The sequence below is a fragment of the Oryzias latipes genome, chromosome 1 (assembly GCF_053564925.1).
Source record: "Oryzias latipes strain Hd-rR chromosome 1, Olatipes_Hd-rR_3.1".
In the NCBI taxonomy this organism is placed as follows: domain Eukaryota; kingdom Metazoa; phylum Chordata; class Actinopteri; order Beloniformes; family Adrianichthyidae; genus Oryzias; species Oryzias latipes.
This window is the reverse complement of record NC_136237.1, coordinates 42,378,374-42,406,059: the sequence shown is the minus strand read 5'-3', so window position 1 is coordinate 42,406,059 and position 27,686 is coordinate 42,378,374. Positions and strand designations below refer to the sequence as shown.

General features: G+C 48.0%; 2 protein-coding genes across 3 annotated transcripts in view; one reads left to right on the top strand and one right to left on the bottom strand.

Annotated features, from left to right (window-relative positions):
- The window catches only part of lcor (ligand dependent nuclear receptor corepressor), a 91,758-nt gene that overhangs the window by 915 nt on the left and 63,157 nt on the right, over positions 1 to 27,686 (top strand). The gene's annotated exons all lie outside the window — the stretch shown is intronic.
- Positions 1,988 to 14,515, bottom strand: LOC144992439 (uncharacterized). The gene is made up of 2 exons (XM_078948580.1): positions 13,590 to 14,515; positions 1,988 to 13,522 (listed from the first exon to the last, which is right to left on the bottom strand). The coding sequence occupies exon 2, from the start codon at positions 9,584 to 9,586 to the stop codon at positions 7,907 to 7,909; it is 1,680 nt and encodes a 559-aa protein (XP_078804706.1). The 5' UTR covers positions 9,587 to 13,522; positions 13,590 to 14,515; the 3' UTR covers positions 1,988 to 7,906.

Genomic DNA, 27,686 nt, shown 5'->3' with positions numbered 1-27,686 from the left:
GTTCGTGCGGGTTTTTTTGGGAAGTGGGAATGACGGGACACGTCCGTCTTTGTCTCCGTAGATCCCGTGGATCTGCTCCCGTCAACATCCATTCCTTTGCGTTTCCACTCAGGTTGCGGGTTTGTTGTTGTTGTTTCTAATCCTGCCCCCCCCCCCCCCCCCCATGCAGCCCCTGTCTTGTGCCATAAACTCAATGTATTCTGGTTTTCCTGATCACTCCCTCCTGGGCCGGGGTCTCCTGCCCTCCTCTGTGGTTCCGGGCTGCAGTGGGTTGTTCCTCTGCGGTTTCTGTTTAGATCTTGGTTTGTGACCTGTCACCTTCTTAACACCCCCCCCCCCCTCCTGATATCTGATTCCACGGGTGATGCTGTTCTGATAAAGGATTCTGGATCAGAGGATCTGGTCAACTCTGACCTTCAGGGGTCGTCCAGCGTGAAGCAAACAGCTTCCAGATGTTCTTTGCTCCCTAAAAGTCAGTCCAAGTGTTTTGTTGCTGCTGCTGCTGTTCAAAGGTTTAGTGGGTCACCTGCAGCATTTGGCCCCTCCCCCTTACATGATTTGGAGGCTTGCAGTTGAGATCTGAAAGGTCTTTAGAGATGCTGAGCTCCTGCAGGCCTCCTCCTCCTCCTCCTGAGGGGTTGATCCTGGGGGGTGACAAAGTGTGAATCTGAGGGTCGCATCTCCAGAAAAGGTGAAACTACCAGTCAGGTGTGTTTTTTTTCTTTTTTTCCGGCCGTGATGCTTCTTTTGGAGGCTTCAGGAAGCCTGGGAGCAGCTGTCATCGGGGGGGGTGCGCTGGAAGAAGGTCAAGCGCCGTTTTTGTGGCGTGTCGACACGCGGAGCCTCGTCTTCCCGCCCGGCGCTGCTCTGTTAATAAAGTCGGGCCTATATGCCACAGAAAGGTTAACATTATTAGTTGGTAGCAATTACAGGCCGGCTGCTCGTCGCTTCTTCGTCGCACGTTCTGGTGGAGGGCTCCTGATTGCTTGGGTGGGGGTGGGGGGCAAAGGTGTTGGAAGCTCTTTTGCTTCAGTTGAGGATGCTCTCAGCCCGGACGGGTCAAACTTTATCGATCTCACAGAGGGACAAGAAACTGATCAACAAAAACAAACATCAATACGTCAAGAGATAAACGAGGGATTTTTAACCACCTGAGAGTCATACGGAGGAGATGTGCAGACTGATGCAGTAGTAGTCCCTACACTGGGGGGTCCTCCACCTCCTCCATGGAGCAGCCCGGGACAGAGCTCTGCAGATCCGCTTCCCTTTCCTCTCAGCTGATGGAGGCGCTGTAATTGTTCAGGAGGATGGAGTGATGAGGACAGAGAGGAGACTGGACGGGTCGGACTTGTTTCTTCCTAATGAAGCCATTATCAGAACAAAGCTGATTAATCTGGTCGCAGGTCGCAGGTCCGGGCCACCTGTAAGTGCTCATTACTGTCACGTAATTAGCGTCTCGGTCCTGTGGGCCGCATGTTTCCAGTTAATTTCCTCTTGTTTACTGATTAATGAACGAGTTGGAAGAAATTCGTGCTAATGCTGCGAGCGGGTCCTCGGCCGGCAGAAGATTCCTCCAATTAGATCCGAAGCGCAGGGGGCCAGATGATCCAGGAGGTCAGCGAGTGAGCAGGACCCCCCTCCCCGATCCGTGTCAGTTTATCCGTCCGTATATCAGCCCGGCGTCCCTCGATTACCAGCTGAGCTGACGGTCAAATCCACACAATCCCCCCCGTCCCACCTCCCACCCGAGCAGACAGCTTTTCCTGCGGTAATGGACAGATGGACGCCCCCAGAGAGCGGCCCGCTACTTTCTCATCTCGCTAATTCTTTTTCTCTGAGAAGGAAAACAAAACATGGAGCTGGTGGGGTGGGGAGGGAGGGAGGGGGGGCGTTCGACCAGACCGAATGCCAGCACTGCCACATGCCACCCCCTCGTGCACACGTACGTGCACGGCGGCCTCTCAGGGCCGCTCAATCGGTGCCAACCGGGAGCCCCCCGTCAGGAGACGTGCTGCTCTCTTTGGGTTGGGGGTGGGGTGTCAATTGCAATCTGTGGAAAAATGCCCCCCCCCCACTGGCACAGAGTGCACGTGGACAGAAGGTGTTTCACTTTGGCGGCGCCTGGAGGCCTCGGACGCCGTCCCTCTGATTCCCCCCTCGGCGTCCTTTCATCCTCCTGCACGGATTCGTCTCCAAAGACAAAAGTCTTTCATGTTGTTTTTGCAGCAGAGAAAAAGCAACTTTTGAAGGACAAAGACGGCGAACAGGAAGCTGCAATAAAAAAAAGGAAAAGCTTGTTTTTCTGTTTACCTAAAAGATAAAGGCAGCACTTTGTTCTCCCTTTCCTTGACTATTTTAAAGCAGGAGTCTGTAAACATAAAGTTAGGTGCTAATTATTGCGTGTGACCATCTTCCACACGGATCTTTGTGCCATGAGAAGCTGGGGGGGGGGGACGCCGGGCGCCGTTTGAACACTTCAGAATAAAATCTGCCCACGGCTTTCAGATGACACGATGCTTCCCTTCAAACTCTGCTTTCATTTTGGAGCTCCACCGAATCCAGAAAAAAGATCCACATTCACACGGAAACTCTTTCTTTCACTCGTTTTAGAGGTCTTTGAATTTGTTTGTGTGTTTTTATTTTGGAATTATTTCTGTTTTGCTGATCCAGAAAAGTTCCAAAGATCTTCTAAACCTGCTTTTCTGCTCCTTCCTCCTCCTTTCGGTCCGAGCCGCGACCAAAGTCCTCCTGTGCCTTAAACTCTGTACACATTGTTCCTGACTCAACCCAAAATTTATGTAAGTGCTCCATTGTGTGCACGTGTGTGTGTGTGTGCACGTGCGTGTGTGAGTGCACGTGTGTGTGTGTGTTTTCATGAGTTACTTTTGTTTTGGGAGCTGTCAGACGTCCTCGGTACAGTTCTTCAGGTTTTAATACCATGTGGGCTCATGCATGGCTTGGAGTTTGTGTTTAGAGTACACACACACACACACACACACACACACACATGAAGGGGTGAGGTGTCGAGGCTTTGGAGCTGCAGGAATGTTTACTCAGTCCCGCCTTTGCTGAATTCCTTCTTGTTCTTCTACGGTGGCTGCTTTTGTGTGCAAGGTCATATTTGAGCAATCTGCTTTCCACGCCGTTTGATGAATGGCGCCCGAGTGCGCACTTCTGCCCTGCTGAGGAGGAACCTCAGACCTTGAACTTGAGGACATTTTTGGAAAGCGAGGACATTTTGTTCTGAGGACTCGTCTGCTCGGAGCTGCAGGAGGGTTAAGACCCGGTTAATCGCTGTAGTTGTGGTGATTAAGCTGCAGGAATGTGGTGTTATTTGAAGAAACGGCGTCTCCCATCTTCCCTTTATCCCTCAGAATAATGCATTCATGGAATTAAAGAGTGTGTCATTCACTTTTAATTAATACTAAGTAGCACCTGAGTTTTTCTGAACAAGACGAAGCGGCTAATGAGATAATAATGGGGTTAAGCGTGGGTAAGCTGTCACGGTTCAGAGTTAAAGGGACAGGCGTGCGCACGTGTCTGCTCACAGTTCCAATAGAATAGAAGATATTATTAGCGACTCGACGTCCAAATGTCAACACCATGAGACACAATGAAATATCATTTTGAATTAAAGTCCAACACAAATGAAAAACTTTGTTTAGAAAAGGCGTCTTTTCTCTGGAAGAATAAAGTTCATGAAAGTTTTTTTACTCTAAAGTTGTATATTTTCTTCAGCGGGTTTTTGGACAGTTTTTTTAAGCTTCCATCCCATAATGAGCAAAAGAGAAAAATAATCCTACTTTTTGTGTTTATTTCTGCTCAGCATTCATGGCGTTTTGCTGCTATTGTTCCATCCTCACAAAAGTGGGCGGTGTCAAACGTTTGGCTTCTCCTTTGCCGTCTGTTTCCATAGCAACCATAATGTGTCGACCATAAATACGCCTGCCTGTTACTGAGCGTGCTGCCTGTTGAAGGCGCGGCTGAAGGCGGTCGGATGGACGGATGCGGTCGTGGTCTTCCAGAGCCGCAGAAGGGCCGGCGAGAAAGCATCAAGACATTTTATCGCCTGTTAAAGTTGAAGATGAGGTCAAAGGTCGCATATATATATCATATTTCATCAAAACAACAATCTGTTGTTTTTTCAAAGTTTAAAAACTGTTTTAGTTTGTAAAAAGTTTCCAAACTAAAACCCGAAATTAGGCTTTTGATTTTCAGAATAAGAGTTTAAAGGGTGAGCCACAGCTGGGGCTTTTGTTCTGAAAATCCGCCGGCAGCTTTCATGGTTCCTCCGAAAACAGCCATCAAAGGCTCTTGATGAAGTTAGCGTGTGCCAGTCCACATCTGCTCAGCCTCACTGCAACCGGGTCACACTTTGCTGTTGCTGTGCGTTTCCACGGTAACAGCAAGTCATCACCTCGGTGTGCTCAGGCGACAACTTCTTATTGACCACAAAAAACAAAATAAATCGCTGATGAAACATTTACTGTTTGGGTTTTGGAAAGCCGTGATGATGCAGTTCCTCTTTTAGCTCTTTTCAGTTTTCTGGAAACGTTTCTAAACATCCAGGTGTGACTCAGGAAAAGCTGAGGCGTTTTCTGCGTTTCAGTCAAACTGTGTTGTCACACTCTGTTTGGGTCCAGATCTGCTCCAGATCTCTCGGTCACGCCGCGATGAACGTCCCAGAGTTTACAGATGTGACCTTGAGATAACGTCACCTTGGACAGCATCACGTTCACACCTGAAAGTCACAGTCTGCTGGCAGGCAGGTGAGACGCCAGCAGGTCAGCGTCTCTGCTCTGATCAGCATTTGATCCGCTTTTTATTAAATGGCGATGAGGCGCTGCTTAGAGAGGAACAGCTCACCGTGTTTTTAGGTTACAGTTGAAAGGTAGGGGGCGGAGCCTCTGTGAGTGGGCAGGAAGTCACGTGGGGCATTAGATTCTGCATGCCACATGCAGACTCCCAACGTCAAAACATTGACGTGATCAGTGCAAGATGCATCCTGGGAAACGTAGTCCCCGAACGCAGAGCCAGATGAGTGAGGCGGAACAATAGAGAGGCGGCGAGGGCTGGGGGGGGAGGGCCGCTTCGGGAAGGTACGCCGCTTTTGTGCGGCGGCAAACCCTGAGAGGACACATGACGGATGAGGTTTGCACAACCAATGATGCGGAAACAAAAGGCAATTATTTGCAATTCAAAGGCTGAAAGGGAGCGGATGGGGATTGGGTCCGGGGCTGATCTGAAACCTTTGCTGCTGACTCAGAACCCGGGACCCGCTAATGATTCAACCAGGATCTCTAAAGACATTAGAGGAGTCATGGAACAGCAGAATTTACACGCCAGAAAGGATCTTTTATATTTAAAATGCTGTTTTTTAGAGTTTTTCTAGAGTATTTCCTCAGGAAATCTGATGGGAAAATGACAGCATCTGGTTTTCTGTCTGTGGTTTCCCACAGAGCCTGCTGGAACAGCGCCGCTGTTTTCCGTCTTTCAGCAGCTCCAGATAAGATAAGGACGGAGAAGTGGCCGCTCGGCTCCGAGCTCCTGGCCTTTATCAGGATTAGTCATGCAATAAAACCAAAGCGGAGAACAATTAACTTGATTTAAAAGAAAATAGTGGCTAACATTACTGCATTCAAACCAGAGGAATGACAGCAGGTGAAGTTTGGTGCTGAGGAGAAACCCTCTGGAGGCGTCTGGGTAACGCGTGGCCTCCTAACGAGTTCAGCGGCGGTGTCGCTGAAAATCCAATCAGCGCTTTATGCTTTCATTCAGATTGTTAACCTTTGACCTGCAGCATAACCAGCTAGAGAACTAATCTGCCAACAAGCCGACGGGGGAAGGAAATGTGTGATGCTGCGGGCGCCTTGCAGCAGCAGCAGCAGGCCTCGTAACCCGGCGTGGCGCTGCGGCGCCCTGCAATCAGCCGCTCGGAGGAAGTGCAGCGGGGAAACGGGTCAACAAACCGACGAGGGAATCATTAACGAGAGTCCCGACACCTTCACCTGGAAGGTGTTTTGACAGGCTGCTGCGGCGCTCGGGAAGAAGTCCGTCCATATATATGCTTACGCAGAGGTCAAACACGTGACCTGCTGGTTCACCTGCAGGCGGCGTCAAACAAACACGCCAAAAGTTTTCCAGTAAATCCAAACATCTGTGATCAGAAGCTCCACCTGCGTTTCTTCATCTCCTGTGGTCAGGAGTGTCTCCCTCGTCGTCCTCACAGTCTCCCTCTTTAGTTGTCCCTGTTCACCATGTCTGCAGAGATGTGGCTGTGGTTCAGCGTCCTCACGACTTCCTGCTTTTGACTCCTTATACCGCCTGTCCCCGTCAGGGTTGTTGAAAAGGCGTCGTTGTGCGAGAGTCGGAGCCCCAAAGATGGCGTCTGCGGGGTGCGTCGCGGCCCGACTCCCATCGCCGGAGGAAGACTGACCTCCCTGTCGCTCCCCAAAGCAGAGTGGGCGGAGCTAAACCTCAGAGAACAAGCCGGCGCCTGTTCGGACAAAGACGTGCTGTCTTGTTGGAGAAGAGCTGGACTCGTGTTTTCCTGAGACAATGCCACCGCGTCTGACTCCACAGATGTTTATTCACAGCAGGAATGTTCTGAAGTTCATGCTGAAGGAACGATTTGAGCCAAAAATCCAATTTGTTCAAGTTCTAAAATCAGCTTTAAATCTCTGGCATGAATAATCTGCAAGGATTCGCCGGACATTTCACCATTAGGGACATTTTAGAGGAATAAAACTCCACAAAAAGCGACAACACCAGGTCTGAGGGGCCTTTGTGTCTGATTGGAGAGCAGCAGCACAGTATTGAAGTACTGCAGTATCACAGTATCAAAGCAACAGAGTATCACAGCTTCGCAGTACTGAAGTATTGCAGTATCACAGCATCACACGGTGCAGTTTTGTTGCATCGCAGTACTTCAACACTGGAGTATCACAGTACTGCAGTATCACAGTACTGGAGTATCACAGTACTGGAGTATCACAGTACTGCAGTATCACAGTACTGCAGTATCACAGTACTGCAGTATCACAGTACCTCATCCCTTCAGCACTGCAGTTTACCTGCATCGCAGTATTGCAGCATGCATTTGAATGACCGACTGCACACTCAGAACTACCTAAAGGTCACATCAATCACTCAAAATAAGTTATTTTTTAGGACGACTCTTGTTGTGAAGGCTGTCTCAAAGTGGTCTCAAAGTGGTCTCAAAGTGGTCTCAATCTAGATCCCGACTGATGAAGAGACTATCAGAGCGACTAGAGGACGTCTGGAAATTCCCAGCAGTCCGTGTTCTACAGCCGTTTACTAGAACTGAGATTGTTTTGTTCTTCTTCCTCCATCTGAAGATAGAGAACAACTTTGTTAGGTTTGCTGAGCATAAATAGAAACATAAATCATATCTGCGCCTCAGTTCCCTCACATGACCTCTATACGACCACATCGTGTGGAGCTATCCAGTGTTCTGGATTTCACTGGGATGTGGACATTGTCTGTGAATCCACTGCGTTCTGGTGAGGGGAGCGTCTAGAACATGTGGGCACAAACAGAATTTCAACTGATAAATTGTTCAAATGCAATGCATTGTGGTCTATATTCGCTTTTCTAGTGAACACAGAGGCTTCTGGGAAATTTCCTAAAAATGGAGAGCGACCTACAAAGTGCAGTAAGCAGGAAGTCATGGGGGACAGCTGTGGTTTTGGGGTCAAAAGTTGGATTTCCCGCTGCAGACGTTTGTGTTTCCTGTGAGCTGCACCTCATTCTCTGAGATTCAGAAGAAAAAAGAAACTTTTATCTTTGGATGAAACCATTTGTTGCTGTTTGTTCAGGGAGTCATTGACAGACTGCACCTTAGTGAATAATGATTAAGGAAAGAACCAGTGGAGAAAAACTGAAATCAGTTTTTGTTTAAACAAAGATGGAGACGTTTTGGGAATCGGATCTCCAGCTTTGGTCTTGTTTGCATCACGGCGTTCAGACATGTGACTACGGCGTTCGGACATGTGACCACGGCGTTCTGACGTGTGACTACGGCGTTCGGACATGTTACCACGGCGCTCAGACGTGTGACCACGGCGTTCAGACATTTGACAACTGCGTTCAGACATGTGACCACGGCGCTCAGACATGTGACCACGGCGTTCAAACATGTGACCACGGCGTTCAGACATGTGACCACGGCGCTCAGACATGTGACCACGGCGTTCAGACATTTGACAACTGTGTTCAGACATGTGACCACGGCGCTCAGACGTGTGACCACGGCGTTCAAACATGTGACCACGGCGTTCAGACATGTGACCACGGCGCTCAGACATGTGACCACGGCGTTCAAACATGTGACCACGGCGTTCAGACATGTGACCACGGCGCTCAGACATGTGACCACGGCGTTCAAACATGTGACCACGGCGTTCAGACATGTGACCACGGCGCTCAGACATGTGACCACGGCGTTCAGACATGTGACCACGGTGTTCATACATGTGACCACGGCGCTCAGACGTGTGACCACGGCGTTCAGACTTGTGACCACGGCGTTCAGACGTGTGACCACGGCGTTCAGACTTGTGACCACGGCGTTCAGACGTGTGACCACGGCGTTCAGACATGTGACCACGGCGCTCAGACGTGTGACCACGGCGTTCAAACATGTGACCACGGCGTTCAGACATGTTACCACGGCGCTCAGACATGTGACCACGGCGTTCAAACATGTGACCACGGCGTTCAGACATGTGACCACGGCGCTCAGACATGTGACCACGGCGTTCAGACATGTGACCACGGTGTTCATACATGTGACCACGGCGCTCAGACGTGTGACCACGGCGTTCAGACATGTGACCATGTCGTTCCGACATGTGACCACGGCGTTCAGACATTTGACCACGGCGTTCAGACATGTGACCACGGCGTTCAGACATGTGACCATGTCGTTCCGACATGTGACCACGGCGTTCAGACATGTGACCACGGCGTTCAGACATGTGACCACGGCGCTCAGACATGTGACCACGGCGTTCAGACATGTGACCACGGTGTTCATACATGTGACCACGGCGCTCAGACGTGTGACCACGGCGTTCAGACATGTGACCATGTCGTTCAGACATGTGACCACGGCGCTCAGACATGTGACCACGGCGTTCAGACATGTGACCACGGCGTTCAGACATGTGACCACGGCGCTCAGACGTGTGACCACGGTGTTCAGACATGTGACCACGGCGCTCAGACGTGTGACCACGGCGTTCAGACGTGTGACCACGGCGTTCAGACGTGTGACCACGGCGTTCAGACGTGTGACCACAGTGTTCAAACATGTGACCACGGCGCTCAGGCGTGTGACCACGGCGTTCAGACTTGTGACCACGGCGTTCAGACGTGTGACCACGGCGTTCAGACTTGTGACCACGGCGTTCAGACGTGTGACCCGGCGTTCAGACATGTGACCACGGCGCTCGTCCATTTGACCACGGTGCTCAGACGTGTGACCACGGCGTTCAGACATGTGACCACGGCGCTCGTCCATGTGACCACGGCGCTCAGACGTGTGACTACGGCGTTCGGACATGTGACCACGGCGTTAGGACATGTGACTACGGCGTTCGGACATGTGACCACGGCGCTCGTCCATGTGACCACGGTGTTCGACCGTGTGACCACGGCGTTCAGACATGTGACCTCGGCGTTCAGACATGTGACCACGGTGTTCAGACATGTGACCACAGCACTTGGACGTGTGACCAGGGTGTTCGGACGTGTTACCACGGCGCTCGTCCATGTGACCACGGCGCTCAGATGTGTGACCACGGCGTTCAGACATGTGACCTCGGCGTTCGGACATGTGACCACGGCGTTCAGACATGTGACTACGGCGTTCAGACATGTGACCACGGCGTTCGGACATGTGACCACGGCGTTCAGACATGTGACCACGGCGTTCAGACATGTGACTACGGCGTTCGGACATGTGACCACGGCGTTCAGACATGTGACCACGGCGTTCAGACATGTGACTACGGCGTTCAGACATGTGACCACGGCGTTCAGACATGTGACCACGGCGTTCAGACATGTGACCACGGCGTTCAGACATGTGACCACGGCGTTCAGACATGTGACCACGGCGTTCAGACATGTGACCACGGCGTTCAGACATGTGACCACGGCGTTCAGACATGTGACCACGGCGTTCAGACGTGTGACCACGGCGTTCGGACATGTGACTACGGCGTTCGGACATGTGACCACGGCGTTCAGACATGTGACCACGGCGTTCAGACATGTGACCACGGCGTTCAGACATGTGACTACGGCGTTCAGACATGTGACCACGGCGTTCAGACATGTGACCACGGCGTTCAGACATGTGACCACGGCGTTCAGACATGTGACTACGGCGTTCGGACGTGTGACCACGGCGTTAGGACATGTGACCACGGCGTTCGGACATGTGACCACGGCGTTAGGACATGTGACCACGGCGTTCAGACATGTGACCACGGCGTTCAGACATGTGACCACGGCGTTCAGACATGTGACCACGGCGTTCAGACATGTGACTACGGCGTTCGGACATGTGACCACGGCGTTCAGACGTGTGACCACGGCGTTCAGACATGTGACTACGGCGTTCGGACATGTGACCACGGCGTTCAGACATGTGACCACGGCGTTCAGACATGTGACCACGGCGTTCGGACGTGTGACCACGGCGTTCGGACATGTGACCACGGCGTTAGGACATGTGACCACGGCGTTCAGACATGTGACTACGGCGTTCGGACATGTGACCACGGCGTTCAGACGTGTGACCATGGCGTTCAGACATGTGACTACGGCGTTCGGACATGTGACCACGGCGTTCAGACATGTGACCACGGCGTTCAGACATGTGACCACGGCGTTCAGACATGTGACTACGGCGTTCAGACATGTGACAACGGCGTTCAGACATGTGACCACGGCGTTCAGACATGTGACCACGGCGTTCAGACATGTGACTACGGCGTTCGGACATGTGACCACGGCGTTCAGACATGTGACCACGGCGTTCAGACATGTGACCACGGCGTTCAGACATGTGACCACGGCGTTCAGACATGTGACCACGGCGTTCAGACATGTGACCACGGCGTTCAGACATGTGACCACGGCGTTCAGACATGTGACCACGGCGTTCAGACGTGTGACCACGGCGTTCAGACATGTGACTACGGCGTTCGGACATGTGACCACGGCGTTCAGACATGTGACCACGGCGTTCAGACATGTGACCACGGCGTTCAGACATGTGACTACGGCGTTCAGACATGTGACCACGGCGTTCAGACATGTGACCACGGCGTTCAGACATGTGACCACGGCGTTCAGACATGTGACTACGGCGTTCAGACATGTGACCACGGCGTTCAGACATGTGACCACGGCGTTCAGACATGTGACCACGGCGTTCAGACATGTGACTACGGCGTTCGGACGTGTGAGCCTGCGATGCTCCAAGCGCTCCAGAATCCTGCAGCTGTAAACTATTAAAGTTTGAACTCTTATCTGACAACAGCTTCCATAAACCTGAACAAAAAAGGCTTTTTTTTAAACGCCATAAATGACCAAAGTCTACCGTGTTCTCCGACGGTACCTTCTGACCTTTTAACCCCCCCTGGAAACTAATAATCCCAACAGAGCAAGGATGGAGGTTTGGATTTTTCTAAAGGTTTGCTAATCCCTCTAAAACAGCTGGCCACTACAGTTTCAGCAAATATTACTGGAGCAGAATGCAGTTGTTGAGGATTACTTCCAGCAAGGGATTACTGCATATTTGGTGGCCCAGTAGGTCTCTGTAAACTGAAGGAGGTGTTTGGGTTCACGGGAACGCCGGCACACGTCGGAGCCGGCAGGTTCCTGCCCCCCCATGATTCAGGTGAATGGAATGATCCGTTTGGAGACAAACGATTGGCATTTGTGACCATCTGATGAGTTTTTCCACTCGTTAATCCCCTCTTGGGTGAATTTTTTCCGCCGTCTGGTTGGACTGATTCTTCTCCTAAAAGTCAGATTGTTTCTTAGCAGACTGGTGTTCAGCCGCCCACACCTTCACTCCCACCTCGCTGACCATTACAGCTTCTTTGTCTTCAGCGTTCCCGCCGACGGCTTCTGCCTGCCTCTGGAGGAACGTTTGCTGCGTTTCATGCAGAGGTTTCCTTTTCAACGACGGCGTGTCGGGATTTTAATCCCACTTTCATCTACGCAGATCTGTCACTTTGGTCGTCTTTAAAAAAATGTTGTTTTTACCTTCAAAATTTCAAGTTTTGATTTCAAAAACTTTTTTTTGACACCTGACAAGCTGCTGATTGGTCTAGAATCTAGACCAATCAGCAGCTGTTTGATGGCAGAAATGTCACACTGAACTGAAACTTATGAGAGAAATTAAAGATGGGAAAAAGGCGAGATGAGACAGAACGCGTGAGAAAAAAACTTGTTGCAAATGCAAAAATATTTTTTACAAAGCAAAAAAAAAAAAGATTTTTGAAAGTAAAAAAGAAATTGCAAAAAAAATTGAAAGCAAAAAAAAAGACATTTGTTCAAAAATATTTAGAATTGTGAAAGGAAACAAAAAATTTGACAGCAAAAAAATTTAAAGTAGAAAAAAAGTGAAAGTAAAGGAACAGCATTTGAAAGCAAATATTTAATCTTTTCATTTGCAACGTGGTGTCATAATTATCACTCCATAGGTCTTTTAATCTTTTAATCTGCTTTCTTAAATGCGTCATTTTAAAGTTTTTGTTTGAAAATAATGAAAAAACAACAATGGAAAGTCCAACAATTTTTGCCAAAAAACTGTATTTTTAAATAAACCATCATTGTTTTTGTGGTCAGCAGACAGTGGACTCATAAATAATCGACTCACATCAATGAGATTTGGTGAGCAGACGGAAGGACAAGAACGCTTCCCTTTGAGGATTTTAACCTCCAATAACAAAAAGACGTTTTGGCGCCACGCTTTGGTAAAGCGCGGCTAATCTGTGCGATGTGAAGATCACGCGGAAGGCGTTCTTTCCATACTTTTAAAAGTGTTTTTTTTTTGTTTTTCTCCTTAAACACGATTCGTCCAATCCGTTCCTCTGAGGACTCGTCTTCGGCGGCGGTCCGTGTCCAACACAAATGAGCATTTAGCCGCAGTTTAACGCGGTTTGGCAAAACAAATTCTCCTTTTGATAGCATCTGTTTGTTCTCAGTATAATAATATCCAGACTAATTCAGTGAAAATGTTGAGGTTTGAGTTTAACGAGTGAAGAGAATCCATCAGAAGTCTTCCTTTATCCTCCACACTGAACAACGTCTTGTGTGATTAGAACTTCACAGAGACCTAAAAATGAGACCAAAGCGGTCCCTTCACGCGCATCAGTCAATCATCCAGATCTGGATGGGAGGACCAGCAGAGGACAAAGCTGCTCCTCACGCTTCCTTCGGCCTCCAGCGGGGGATGTGAGTCGTTAGCGCGTCAAACCTGGCAACGCAGCAGATCAGTTCTGGTTCCAGGGAGCAGCGGGACAGTAACATTTAATGTGATGCACCTTAACGCTCCCAAGCTTTTCCATCTGGCGTTGTCCCAGCACGGCTGGACGCGCGTGCGCACCCGCAGCTCCTGAGCACGCGGGCCAGCTGTGCGCCTCCGTGTGTGTCCCTGTCACCTCCGCTGAGGTGGAGGGAGCTCCTCTCCTCTCCTCTCCTCCCCTCCTTCCTGGAGGACCTCTCTCTAACTTCATATTTTCTGACACCTCCCTCAGAAGGACTGTGCGTGCTCGCGCGCGCGCGTGTCTAGACTCGCGCTCGGCAGCCGCAGCTCCAGATATTTTTCTGCCAGACTTAATTGAGGCGTGGGCTGCAGCTTTTTCTTTATACACATTTTCCTATTGTTGGCGTTTCTTCAGGGCTGGAGGTTCAGAATATTCCAGAACAAGCTCAGCCTCTGCAGGCCGCGCGCGCGCACATGTTCAGGTGACACCTGTCCTTCCGGTGTTTTGGCTCAAAATCTGAAAGAAAAAAATAAAAATCATTTTTTTAAATCTTTAAAGAAAAGTATTCTTTTTTAAGGCTGGGATGTTTGGGTTGGAAGTGTGTCATTTCATTAAAGTTTTTATTATCATTTAAAGTGATTTTTTAAGCGTGGAGGCCACGCCCCCGTGGCGAATGGGCGTGGCCGGCACGTGCGTTTTCAGATTCCATCTTCCAAACGGGCTTTTTTGATGAACACAATGGCGGCTCTGTGAGCGGCGGAGGCCCGTGCTAATGCATGGAAGGGTCAGGATCAGAAAAACAAATTCCTTTGAAATTTCATCTTAAAACAGAAAGGCGTGAGGTGGGCGGGCTTACGGAGGTGGGCGGGGTTTTTATTTGGCTGGAGGTTAAATTCTGGGAAGACCCTCCGACTGCTAGTTTTTCCCCAAAACTGGATGAACGAAGTTCTCTCAGAGGAAAACTTCAACTCCCAAGAAGCATTGCGGTGAGAAACTTTAGTCAATCTGAAAGTTTATTCTATGATTATTTGTTTGACAAATTTAAATGTAAACTGGATTAAAATGGCATTAAAGGAAGATTTGTTTGTTAATGAGTTTTGTAAAACATTTTTAAAATTCTCTGCAAATATATTTTAGGCTTTTTTTTAAAAACGGTCAGTTATTTTTTTCTACATTCACTGTAATTTTTTAGAATTTTTTTTAAATTGTGTCTCAAATTTCCCACAATGCAAAGCTTTTTACTGTGAAGTTTATAAGAGTTTATTTTAGAGGGACCCCCCCCCCCATGTTTACTTGCTGTTATTTATTTTCTGTTTAAACGTTTAAAGTTTATAAAAATGTTTTTTTATGGGCTTCCTTTTAGAAGTCAGTGTTGCGTTCAGGGACATCAGGGAAACTTCAGGCAGAAACACTTTGTTCCTGCGGCTTCGTCCAGGTTGTCTGGAGGTGTCGCTTCAGAAAACAATGGCGGGCGGGGGGGCTGTGCAGCGGCACCATTTGAATCCGAGGTCGGCGCAACGAGCGGCTGTGGCTCCAACAGAAGAGCGGGAAAACATGGCTGCCCCCCCCCAAACACGTGTCACCGTCAGTCACTTTCAGGGGTGACGGCGAGCTTTGTGATAGGACCGCCCTCTTCTTGGGACCCCCCCACTTTCAGTTTAAGGACAAACATGGGGAGGTAATTAACCTGGGGGGAGGAGGGGGGTGCAATTAAGGTGGAGCATAATAGTGATAATAATGTAAAGGGGGGGGCTTGTAGGCTGCTGTGTTGATATTCAGGCCCAGAGCTGCTTGCTGCCCCCCCACCCGTGCACGTATGTGCACATGCGAGAGTCCACTGCAACGTTGGTTTGCAGAAAGAGCGAAATTAACGAGCTGCTGCAGGGCTGCATGGTAGGGGTCAGTGTGTGTGTCCCTGCCCCCCTCCCACCAACCCCTGAGTGTGCAGGTGAACCGCCCCCTCCTTCCTGCATCTCCCCCGCCCCCTACTTCCGGTCTACACATAGGAAGACCTCATCAGTGCATTAACGTGACGGCTCCACGCGTGTTCAGGCTCTTATGTGTGTGTGTGTGTGTGGGGGGGGGGGGGGGGGGGTCCAAATATTCAACTGTTTGGTACTAAAGAGACCCCCCCCCTTCCCCCCAACCAGACTACAGTGCACATAGTTCTGCTCTGGAACCAAACCTGTAGAAACTAATGGGGGGGTTTGCAAAGCTGCTGTTCTCCGCTTCTGAATCCGTTGGAATTCTGGAAATTCCTTCGTTCTTCTGTGAGTTTCCGGTAGTTTAAGGAAGGGAACCACTGGAACTCTTCGACCATTTAGGAAACTAACACGCCTCCATCCGATTCTGATGCAGACAAACGTTTGTGTCTCTTCACTTAAAGTACCATAAAGACGTTTTTCTCTGCTTTGGTATCCGTTGGAGTTTCACAGAGACCCCCCACCCCTAACCACTAGAAAGTAAATAGTGCGGCACGTGGTGCCCTGAATTCTAAAAGCAGTTCGGACACCACGCTCACCATGTCGTCATTGAAGTTAATATCTAATTAAAATGAGCGTTTTATGACGACTATTTATGAGTCCACTGTCTTCTGAAGATGAAAACCGTGATGGTTTTTTATAAAAATACATTTAAAAGCATTTTTCTGGCAGAAATTGTTCCGACGCAATGCATTGTGGTCTATATCTGCTGATCTAGGGAGCAGGGATGCACACTGGTTTTTTGCAGAGACTTCTGGGAAATTTCCAGGCTCTGGATTTTGGAATTGTAGATCCGAACAACACTAGCAAATGGCAAACAGACTGTGTGGTGAGCAGGGAAGGAATTCAGACACAACCACGGTCAACGTTTGCCCGGTAGCTAAAGCTTCGCTGTCAAAGGGTTCAGTACCTCCCCCATGTGGGCGGGGTCATTCTTCCTAATGCTTCCTGCAGTTTTCTGACAAGGCGTCGCCCAGGCTCACCCATCCCGGTCCATTTAGGGTGTGGTGGAACTTAAAACCCATATCTACTTTTGGGACGCCACCTAGTGGAGACACTTGAAATCAGAGGAGAGACGGACGGACCACGCTGAGGAAAAACCCACGAAGACGGACCTCTGGATTCTGTTTCCAACCCAAAAACTCCCAAAGGAGACGTTTCTCCATCACTGCAGGCTGCAGAGAACCTGGGTCCTGCAGCAGAACATCGATCCAAACCAGAAAGGTCAAGACCTTAAACATTCGCCGGAAAATCCTCCAGTGGGTTTGAGTTCAAATAGTTCTGCAAAGAACCGTGGAACAAACCTCCCCCAGACTCAGGAGAACGGCTGAAAGGCCGTTTTCCAGTGCTTCTGCTGCGGGAGAAACACACGGGGTCAGAGAGATCTGGACATTATTTCCCCAGATATCACAAATCAGAATTCATTTTTTCCTTTTCTTGTGTTGTTCACCACGAATGTCCGGAAGCTGCTCTCTGTTCCCCGGAGCTACAAAAGGCCCTGAAATGGGATTACGGTTCCTGTGGTTCCTTCGTTCCTGTGGTTCCTTCGTTCCTGTTGTTCCGGCGGTTCCTATTGTTCCTGCGGTTCTGGGGGTTCCCAATGTTCCTGTTGTTCCTGTGGTTCATGCGGTTCCTTCGTTCCAATTGTTCCTGCGGTTCCAGCGGTTCTGGCGGTTTGGACACAAAAGACAGAACTTCCTCCGATATCTGTGGGAGCTATTGTTTGATGGGTTCCAAAAACAACTGCCCGAGTGTGCTCTGTGCAGTCACGCGTGGGGGGGGTAAGTGCCCCCCGGCTGAGAATAGTCCACTCCAGCTCAAGATCAGAAAGTTCCATTATCCCCCCACCCCCACCCCCTTCTGACTGGAGCTCTTTGTACATTTAGGAGCAGTTAGCTCATCTGATTCTTTGCTGCTGGTTCTGGTTCTGGACCGTCACTGCCACAAGAACAGGTAGACGGCTGGATCCATAGCAGGTTTATTAGCTCAGCCAAAAGTGCACAAAGCTAAATCAGGGTCAGGCAGGCGGGCGGGCGGGGGTCAGTACCAGGCAGCCAAACAGAGTCAGAACCGGGTCAGGAGATCAGGTCCGACACAAGCCTCAGTAATGAAGGCAGAGTGGCACAGTCAATACTTCCCACTGAGTGAGGCTCAGTCCAGTGTTTAAGTTGACTGTGATTGATTGAGTGAATGAGAGTCAGGTGTGCGGCATCCAGGAAGTGCACGCTGGGGGTGCTGGGAGATGAAGTGCCTTCAGAATTCTGGGGGGAGACAGAGTCCTGACTTCTGACGTCAGCATGACAGAGTGAAGTTCTGCACACACGTGGTCACATGACGGGAGTCGTCACTGATCTCCACTCGTGTTGCTTTCACTGACTGTTTATGAGCGCTGGACCTATTGACTCCACCCTCAGCGTTCAAAACAGGAAGTGGCTCCAAGAAGCCAAAACCCCACAGACTCCTATAGAGCAATAAACAGCTGTTGATCCGTTGTTCTGTTGTTCAGAATCAACATTTTTCATCTGATAATCCTCTTTGGTTCGTCTTTTTTCTTGTTGATACTTTGATCTCACACCTTGCAGGTGAACATGACAGCAGATGCAGGGATGTCCAATGTCCTGAAAGGCTCTAGGGTTTGTCGTTGGGGGTTTATTTTGGGCGTCTTCTCCAAAAACCGCCCGCATTAAGGAGAGTTTGTCCACATTTCTGTAGAGCAAACGGTAAAAACTGTGCTTTCCTCCCACAAACGGTAAAATTTTGGAGTTTTTAATCTGCAGTAGATGGGACCTCAGTTTCCTCGTGTGACCTGCTATCCGTGAATCGCTCCTTTTGTGTGCCAAACGGCAAACTTCATGTGAAGATCACATGACGACCAGAAGCCCCCGCTGGCTGGAACAGGCAGAATGTACAGCAGGAACAGCAGGCCAACCGTGTCTCTGGGTTTGGGGCTTTGGGCCTCCTGACCTCTGCCACTCCATCGCACGCCGAGCGCCGTCTCTACGGTTTTCAAAGCTCGGCTTTTTCATTGGAGCATTGGCGTTCCCACCTGAGTCTGACGGCCTCTGGAGCGGCTGGCGTGAAGGTGAAGCCGAATCCGAGCGTCTGCTGCAGCCGCTCCGGGCGTCTGGGTTCAGTTTCAGCGGCTGACGGTGCGGCGGCTCTGTGGGACGGCGGGTTCGCGTGAAGTGACGGGCCTCTGACCTCACAGCTGCACGCCGGGTTAGAAGTCCCTCTGTGGCGGTCGGCCTGATGCTGCAGCGGCGCCGTGGCGGTTGGCGATCAGGATGCCTCACCTGGAACAATCATCCGTTTGAGCGAGGCTCATTTAAGGGTGAAGTTGTAGTTTTAGTGCAAAGAAAAAGTATTTTTCTCAAGGATTTTCTAAATTTGGCATAAAAAGGTTCAAAAGTGGAAAAAAGCTGAACCTCGGGCAGAAACGATGGAAAAGCTTCATATTGGACCAAAAATGTTCGTCTTTCATCACGAACAGCTTTCCTGGCGTCTCTGCTGAGACCTGCTTAGAGCTGTAACGAGTATCCGAATACTCGGATACTCACAATCTGTGATTCTGACTGAGGGGAGCTCAGTCAGAATCACTTCAGATAAAGTAATTATAAACATTTTGCAGAATATTATTGGATCTTTAATTATAAACTTAACGAGTTGAATGAGGTTCTGGTACCAGAAGTAAAGAAGCCTTCAAAGTAAAGTGTTGAAGTTCTGATTTCAAAGTAAAACTACTGAGTGTTTTTAAGAAAATATAAAAAAGACAAAAGTTCTGTTTAATGAAAAAAGTAATTTTTATTGGAATAAAGTCGACAATTTGAATAAAAATGTAATCTGAAATTAGGAATAATTAGTCAAACTGCTGACGTCATGTGACCGTCTGCTAGCGTGGCGGGGAAGGCGTCTGCTGCACGGGGGTCAAACACCTGGAGGACAGGTGTCTGTCTTTTTCTCCGTCTTGTTCCTTCAGATCTTTGGTTTGAACCAAAGGTTGAAATGATGGAGATGAAAGAAAAACTCTTTGAATCCAGGAAAACGAGGCCCGGCCCGTCTTTGGTGCCGGTTCCGGCTCTGCTCTTCGGGCTCTTCAGGCTCGTTTGCGGGCTCCTTTTAATTCAGCTAATTCAGGTCTAAATAAAGTAACAAGGAGAAGGTAAACGCATTAAAGGGGCTTGAAGATCCTGCCGTGAAGTCGCAGCACCACTGTAATTCTGTTAGGGCGCTCGCCGCCGCTCCACCTGTAATCTCATCAAAGCGCTGCTCTGATCTCCTCGCCATGAGGCCGAAAACGGCGTCAAGCGTTCAGCTCAGATGTTTTCAGAGCGTTGTGCGCTCCTGTGGAGGAGAACGTGTTCCCCCGCTCCTGACGGGATTCTCAGGCTTCCAGGAGAAACGCCTTCGCCGTCACGACGGGATTTGGGTTTGCTGCCGTTTCCACGTCTCTCATTGGTTGAAGGCTGTACAGCTTTCTAGACATTCTATAAATCCTTCAACCATTGTTTTCCTGTTTCTCTTTCTTTGTTCTAGTATCTTCCACCATTTTTTAACTCCTCCTACAATTTTTAATCTATTTCAACCGTTCAACTATTCAAATGTTCAGCTCTTTCATCTTTTTCCGGCTGTGACTTCTGGTCTTTCAAATCCTTGAACTTTTCCAGATGTTCCAGGATTTCTGCCTCCATTGAAATCCATGGGGAATCCTTGGTGCAGAAGCTCGCGGGTTCGATACCCGACTCTGGCATTTTTCACAAAAAAAAAAATTTTTTTTTTGTTATTTTCACTTTATTTATGGTCAACTTTGATCATTCCTTTCTCTATTTATTTATTTCTTTGCCAATTATTCCTGGTAAGTTTCAAGCCTGCATTTTCTTCTTCTAGTTGTCTCTGAATTTCCCTTAAATGTCAGCAGAATTGTGTAAAGCTGCCTTTTCTGTGGGTTCGTGGCTTTACTGTAATCTGACACTAAGGAAGGAAAGAAAAGCGGAGCGGTTTTCTGAGCAGCAGGATGAACTTTCAGCTCCATTGTTTCTTTGTTTTTGTCTCATCTCCTCGTCCGTCCGTCCGTGGACCTGCAGGTCCTACAGATCCTGCAGGACAAGTGTCCTCTGATCTGTTATTTGGCTTTTTTCTTTTTTCTTTACCACCGTAATGGCTTCTGCGCCGCGACAGTTAGGAGTCATGGCTCGTATTTAGTGCCTGCACTCGAGTGCGTGCAGGCATCCATAAATACAGAGCCAGTCAATCAGTCAGTCAGCATGAGGCCCCAGTAAAAGCCAACCCTGTGTGTTTATGGCGGGAGGGGGCGGAGACTGCACAGCGGGGGCACTTTCTCCCTGGATCCCTGAAGGATCGCCGCTGCGTCCTTCAGATTTTTCTTCTCATCGAGGGTGAGATTATTTTAGATGAAGCAGCAGAAGCAGGAGTGAAGTCTGAAGCAGCTGGACTCGAAAACATGGACGCTCGCTATGCATTGTGGGTAAAAGCAGCGGTACAATTTTCAAAAAAATGCATTTAGTTTACAGCTGAGGCTGTCAAAAACCAAAATGTGGACACAAAAAAATCCAGTTTCTAAATGAAAAGACAGCAGAAACAAAGCTGCAGGTTTATGGAAACTGCACTAAAGATCCTCTTTTTCTGTCATCTTAACCTTTTAAATTCAATGTTTAGATCAGTGATTTTGTCAGGTGCATCATGGGAAATTCTTCAGCTTCACCTAATTGGTGGAAAATCATTTACCATCGTCATGACATCAGGTTATAATTAGGAACACGAATGATCATAAACTGTTGTTTTAATTCTGTTTAGACACTTTTAAAAGAATGACTGAATGTTTTTAATAATGAAGTTTTTTTTTTTTTAACTTTTGAGTTCATCAGGAAAAAGAAAATTACTTATTAGCTTGAAAAAGACAGATTTAAACGAAACTTCATGACTAGAAATCCTCAGTTTCTTCTCAGGATGTTGGGTTGCGCTTCACTCAAAACCCTCACAGATTTCCTTTTTCCTCTGAGGCGTCAAAATGTTTTTGCTTTTGTTGTTCATGGTTTGTAAAATTAATTGAGTTTCCTTTAGAATCTTTTTCTTAAAAGTGACAAAAAAGTCGTTTTGGTTCCGAATTCACTAAAGTTCTGCCGCAAAAACGTGGTCTGGGCTTTTATTCTGAAACTTTCCTCTGGTTTCAGGGAAACAGTTTAGCGGTTTTCTAAAATTATTTCCACTTTCAGGCTTTTCTTTCAGAGTTTGTAAGTTAGTCCTGGAGAACCCAAAAACAATTTTCTACTCTTTTAAAGTCGATTAGAACTTTTTTTTTTTTTGGTTGGTTCATTTTGGGTTTTAGCAGAGAATTAAAAAAAGAAAAAAATTACCTGATGAGCAGAAGAAGACCCTCTTTAAATCTGTTTTGTTTTCTTTTGCTAATGTGACAAAAGTTCAAGTCGATAAAGTAAAAAAAGTAAATGAAGGAAAACCTTAAATAAACCGTGGGAATTCATTCAGACTAGTAAACGAGTTTGGATTTTTTCTAATCTCCAACATCGATCCTCGTTTGTTTCATTGAAATAGAAAACATTAAATTATGAATTTCTTATAACCTCCTTTTCTGTGAGCAGAACCGTCACCGTGTTTCTGCTCTGAACAGAAGCTCCTCTTGAAAGTAATCAACACATCGTTTGTACTAAATGCTATTAAAAACAGGAAGCGGGAACGCTTGTCTGGCCTCCTGCGGCGTCGCCGGGCGGCGGCGTGCGTCTGTGACCCTGAGCAGGTTGTGCTTGGAAGCAGACGCTCCGCCTGCCAGCGGCTTGAAGCCACGGCGAAACGTTCACGGAAGGTTTAAGGTCCGGTCGCTTCGACTCATCTTCGTCACCTCGAGGGGCGAAAACCTCACCGCCACGAAGCCGAGCCAAACGCGAAAAAGATGGAAGGAAGGGATGAACGGAGAGAGCTCTGGAGTTCCTCTGTCTCATCCTTCACATCTCAGAGGGAATTTACCAAGGTGCCCCAGAAGGTCAGGAGGGGAGGGGCCGTCGGGCTAGAGCGCTTTAGTCTCCAATGAGAGCTTAAACCCGGCAGAACCGGAACGTTAGAACAGAAGAACAGGATTTTAGTTTTTCTATTCCCAGCAAATGTTAGTGATTCCGGACGGAAAAGCACATTTCCATGGAATGACGAAGATTCGGAAGAGAACGACATCGTCGTCATCTTTCACGCCGAGGAGTCAGAGAGAGAGAGAAGAAGTGGACGGCAGAGCGAGGAACTCCAAGTCAGAACCACAAATGATCCTTCGTTGACTCAAAAATAAAAGATCAATCCCTCTAAAGGCTTTTTCGTTTTCTACGTCAACGCCGCTTATTGTGACATCATTAAATCGAAAATGCAAAGAGGGGACGGCGTTTTAGCAAAAAGTGTAGCATAATTCAACTCCAGTCAGCCTTTCCAGCAGTTTCAATGCTTGGTTTTTATCTCCATAGCAACCGTTTCATGTTTTCGGGGATGACAAACGGGTCCGTAGAGGAATCAGCAAAAGGTTCTCTGTTAGCCACGCCCACTTGGCTAATGGACTCACATTTACATCGTGTCTCCTTGCTCAGCTTCAGCAAACCATTCACGTTTGACGTTTTCACTAAATAAAAATGTGCAAGCAACAGGGAAACGCCGTTTTCGTGAGCGCCGTTCAAGATCCACGACTTCTTTTGTTAAAACGTTTCCCCAAGTAGTTTCCTGAAGATCCTCGAGGAGAGGATGGACGGAAATCCCTGGAACGAGTTTCCATTCGTAGAAGCTGCTAAATGGGATTTTATTGTTTAAACATAAGATTGCAGCCTCTTTCCGAGGTCAAAGGTCAATGACACTGAGGTCGTGGTTGTAGACTCTACCTGGTGGCGCGTATGTGAAACTCGCTGAAATCGCTCTTTTTCCCCATTTTTTGTGAAAATGTCAAAATCTCCAAATTTCACGTTTCGCCGCTAAATGGCGGCCAAGCCGGATGTCCTGTTTCCATCCCATAATAATTTCAAAGCATCTGTTGGACATTTCCGACTCGTGTTTTTTCTTTTTTTGTTAGCGGGGCGTGGAAGGCGTGAGTGATAGAAAAGGGGCGGAGTTCCTTCTCTGCAGGCCTGTTTGCTGAGGGGAGGGGTCACTCAGACCTGTCCATCACGTCTACAGCCTCCATCAGAACCGGTCCAGAACCAGAACCAGAACCACCCAAGCTGCTGAGAGATTCTGCGTGCCTGATGTTTGGCTGTTGGTTGAATCTTTTTTTTTTTTGGTTGTTTTTCTGTTTTTGGGGCGAACATGTGTGACAGAAGACCCTGATGGCCGGGAATTGTGGGGAAAATGAATTTCCTGGTTCCGGTTCTGGGTATTAAAATCTTGTAAAATGAGATCAACTTTCAAAATAATCATGTCAAGCTGTGTTTTTTAGAAAAGACATCTTGTGACCACAACTCTGCAGACTCTGAAGCAGCTTTCCGCTCACGCGGTTCCCGCTCTGCACATTCAGAGCTTCTGGACAGAAATGCAAACAAAAAATAAAAAAGTCACTTTAGTTTATCATGAAAAAATGTTGGGATTTTTCATCAGAATTCTTAGCAAAAAACAAAAAACAGCAGCGGGAAGAAAATGTAAACTAACCGGTCTCCCATCATGCTTTGCTGTTTTCAGTGACATAAATGATAGGATTCTCCGCAGATGCTGCATTTTCTCAGAAGAAAACAAAAGAACGTTTGCATGGATGCATGACAACATTTGTCTACGGAACTTAAGACAGATTGGAGATTTTAGGTAAACTTGACTTTTGTTTCCTGGAACAGTCGTCATGGTAACAAGCTTCATGAAACAAACTTGAAAGTTTCTTGTGTCCGGTATAAACTGCTTCTGGGTGATGTGCTTTTGCTCCAGATCTGTCCATACCCCCCCCCCCCCCCCCCCTTTGCGAATGGACACCCATGGGGGGGGGTCTGTTCCTTTGCCCCCGCTCATCTTTCCTGTGATCATTTCTGCTCATGGCTGTGACGGTAGATCATCTGTACTTTAGCTAAGCGGCGTCATTTATCTTGTTTGTGTTTGTGCCCGGTGGGGGGCAGTTGTGTGTTTGTGGGGGGGTCAGGAGCAGAGCTGCACATTGAGGCAGGTGACAGGTCACTGAGCTTTCCGTAAGAGATGCCATCCAGGCGTGACCCCCCCCAGCGGTTAAACCCTCCCCTTCTGACCAGCTCCGCCTCCTCCGTCTCAGCAGCGGCTGACGGCGGACAATGAAGGACCGGTGGCTGTAAGGTGGGAGGTGGGGGGCAGCCCCCCTGAGGCTCCGCCTTTGCCCCGAGCTGCTGATGGATGGAATGATGCTGTGGTCATGGATGCTGCGGGTCGCTGCAGCGGCGCACGCCGCCGACTTGAGTTGGACTAACGAGATTAGATGTCACTCGTTGTTTGCTGTCCGTTGCAGTCCGGATGTTTCCTGTTTGGTAACACGCTTCATTTGCTTCTTCCTCGCACAGTGGAACCATGATGCTTTGCTCTGTTGAAATAAATGGTAATTTAGATCAAATCCCGTCCCTCTCTGCTCAGGACTTGGCAGTAATTACCAGAGGAAGATTGGACTCTGAGGCTCCATATAGGGAGATAATGAAGCAGACAAAGACCTCAGTTTCACATAGCACTTTGATGCTAACAAGCCCATTAAAGATGGGATTGTTGACTTGTGTGAGTCTGCAGCAGCACGGCGCTCACAAAACCGCCACAGTTTGTTGTTCTTAACCAAAACCCAGGCTTTTATTTTGCTGATTATTCTTTTGATATTTTTAAATCAAAAACCGGCTCCGTTTGGGAAGTTTGCTCTGCAGACGGTCTTTATTGGTTCCAACGGCTTTGCTGGTGTGAGCGCAGCCTTCCTGAACTCGCAGGGATGTGATCCGGTCATTGAGTGGCCCCGCCCCCCTGGCGCTCCAAGCAGGAAGTGGCTCCAAGAAGCCAAATAAAAACCAGCTGTTACTCAGTCCTTCTATTGGTCAGAGGAATCATTCCGGATCTGATACCTTTTTGTTCTTTTTACACTTTCTTGATTATTCTCATTTTTTTCTTCTGTATTTGAAGTTATTCAAGTTATAAACTGAACAAATGCCTCAAAGAAAGTAGGTGGAGCCTGCTGGCCGTCATGGTTGGTTGTAGCCTGCTTTCAAGCGGTAGGGGTGTGGCCTTCAAACAAGCTCACTCACTGCTGATTGGTGAGAGTGGTTGCCATAGAAACGCTGACTCGGACCAATCGCTGCTCACTGATGACGTCTGGCTCCGACACGGCGGCAGTATTATTAAAAAAATGGCGACTGAGTCGGCTTCATTTGCTTGAAGCCAGAAGTGAACCGTTTTCTGGACGCCGTCACGCTGAGTCCATGTCTCACATACCGGCGGTGGATCCGGTCCGGCGGTGACCAGGTCCGGCTAAACAGGTCACGTGTTTGAACCGCCGCAGACGGAAATGAGAAAGGCGTCTGTGGTCTGACACAGAAAAGCTTCTGTCAGATGAAAACAAAGACGGCAGAAATCTTCGGTTGTTCTTCTCTGCAGATTCTCTGAGATCAAACGTTTTATGCTTCTCTACCCAAAACATCCTGATCAGATTCATAAAAACTCTTTCTAAATAGGTTTCCAGGCGTCTTCATTCTTCACTAAATCGTATTTCTCTCCAATCCTGGAGCTGAAGGAGCCGCAGGTCTCTGAGGAACGAGGCGGCGTTGCTCCTCCAACAGGAACCAGGGAGATCTGCATTTCACTGAAGATTCCAAAATAAAAGCCTTTTAGAAAACACCTAAAGAAAAACACGTCAGCACTGTTTTTAAGAAATACACCATGTGTGGTCATGAATACGCTTTAAAGCTGTTTATTTATTTAGTTTCCTTTCATTATGTTTCATTACCAAGGAGCTTTTAGAAATGAATTTAGGGACTAAACTCCAAAGGAAGTGGCTAAAAGCTGCCTTTCCTGAAACAGAAATATCCAATCTCTGCCAAAAACGTGTTAAACTTTTCTAACCAAATGATGATTTAAAAATCAAGAGCCACATAAGATACAAAGGAACGATAAAGTTTCCAAAGTAAAACCTCCATCGACCAGCTGAGGCCTAAAAAGGCGAGAACTGGGTGAGAAGCACCTCCACGCTGACGGAGCGGGCAGGAGGTGCTGGGGGGCATATTTATGCCACCATGCTGACCACAAAACTTTCTAAGCTGAAAATAAAAATATGAAATATTTGCTTTCAGAATGTTTCATTTCTATTTCAAAATTATTATTTTTTTCATTCAAAAACGTTTTTTCCTTCCTAATTATTCTTTTTTTTTTAAACTTCTTTTTCAAATTTCTTTTTGCTCTTAATTTCTCCTTCGCTTTCAAATGTTTTTGTCTTTTGTTTTCAAAGAATATTTGAGCTTTTGCAGCACAAATGTTGTGTTGCATGCGTTGTGTCTCATCTGGCTGTCTTTTCATTTCCACCGGTGTTGGAAGGCAGCCGTGTCACGCTAAAATGAAACTTATGAGAGAAAACTCAAAGATAGGAAAAAAGCAGACAGAAACGTTTGTGCTGCAAACACAAAAATATGTTTTGAAAACAAAAAAAAACTTTTGAAAGCAAAGATTTAGAAAGTTTTGTGTGCAGCGTTGCGGCGTAAACATCCCTCCATACGCGCCGGGAGTCCTTGGGGCTCTGAAGCGGCGTGGCATTTGAAAGCCAAGGTCTCCCTCCGTCTGTGTGATTTACATTCTTTTAATTTCTGCTGCGCTTGAAAACAATTTATAGGAAGCTTTATGAAGAAGTTAGCCGTCAAGCCTGTTTCACCGGTGATTTTTGTGACCTTGTAATGTAATGAAAGCCGCATTCATTGACGTGAAGAGGAACGCACAGTGGTCATAGAAAACAAGAAACTCTTGGCCTTTTAACCGAGAAGGAGAGAAGATTGCATGTTTTTAATGTCACGCAGACAGGTCAAAGGTCACTGCAGACTTTCAAAATTAATTTAAGGGAAAGTAATTACTTCTTTCAGCTGAGTGGATGTAGCATCCGGCAGCGGCGTTGTTTAATCTTTTGGCTTTGTGAGTGTCGGCGAGTTGTTCTCCTGCAGGAGGTCACGGCGAACACAGGAGGCGCGCCGACCTCAGCGTTCCCCCCGTCCAGCCA

What these genes read in the sequence shown, in the direction of transcription:
- LOC144992439 (XM_078948580.1), bottom strand. Translation starts at nt 9,586, where the DNA reads ATGTCCGAACGCCGTAGTCACACGTCTGAGCGCCGTGGTCACATGGAC.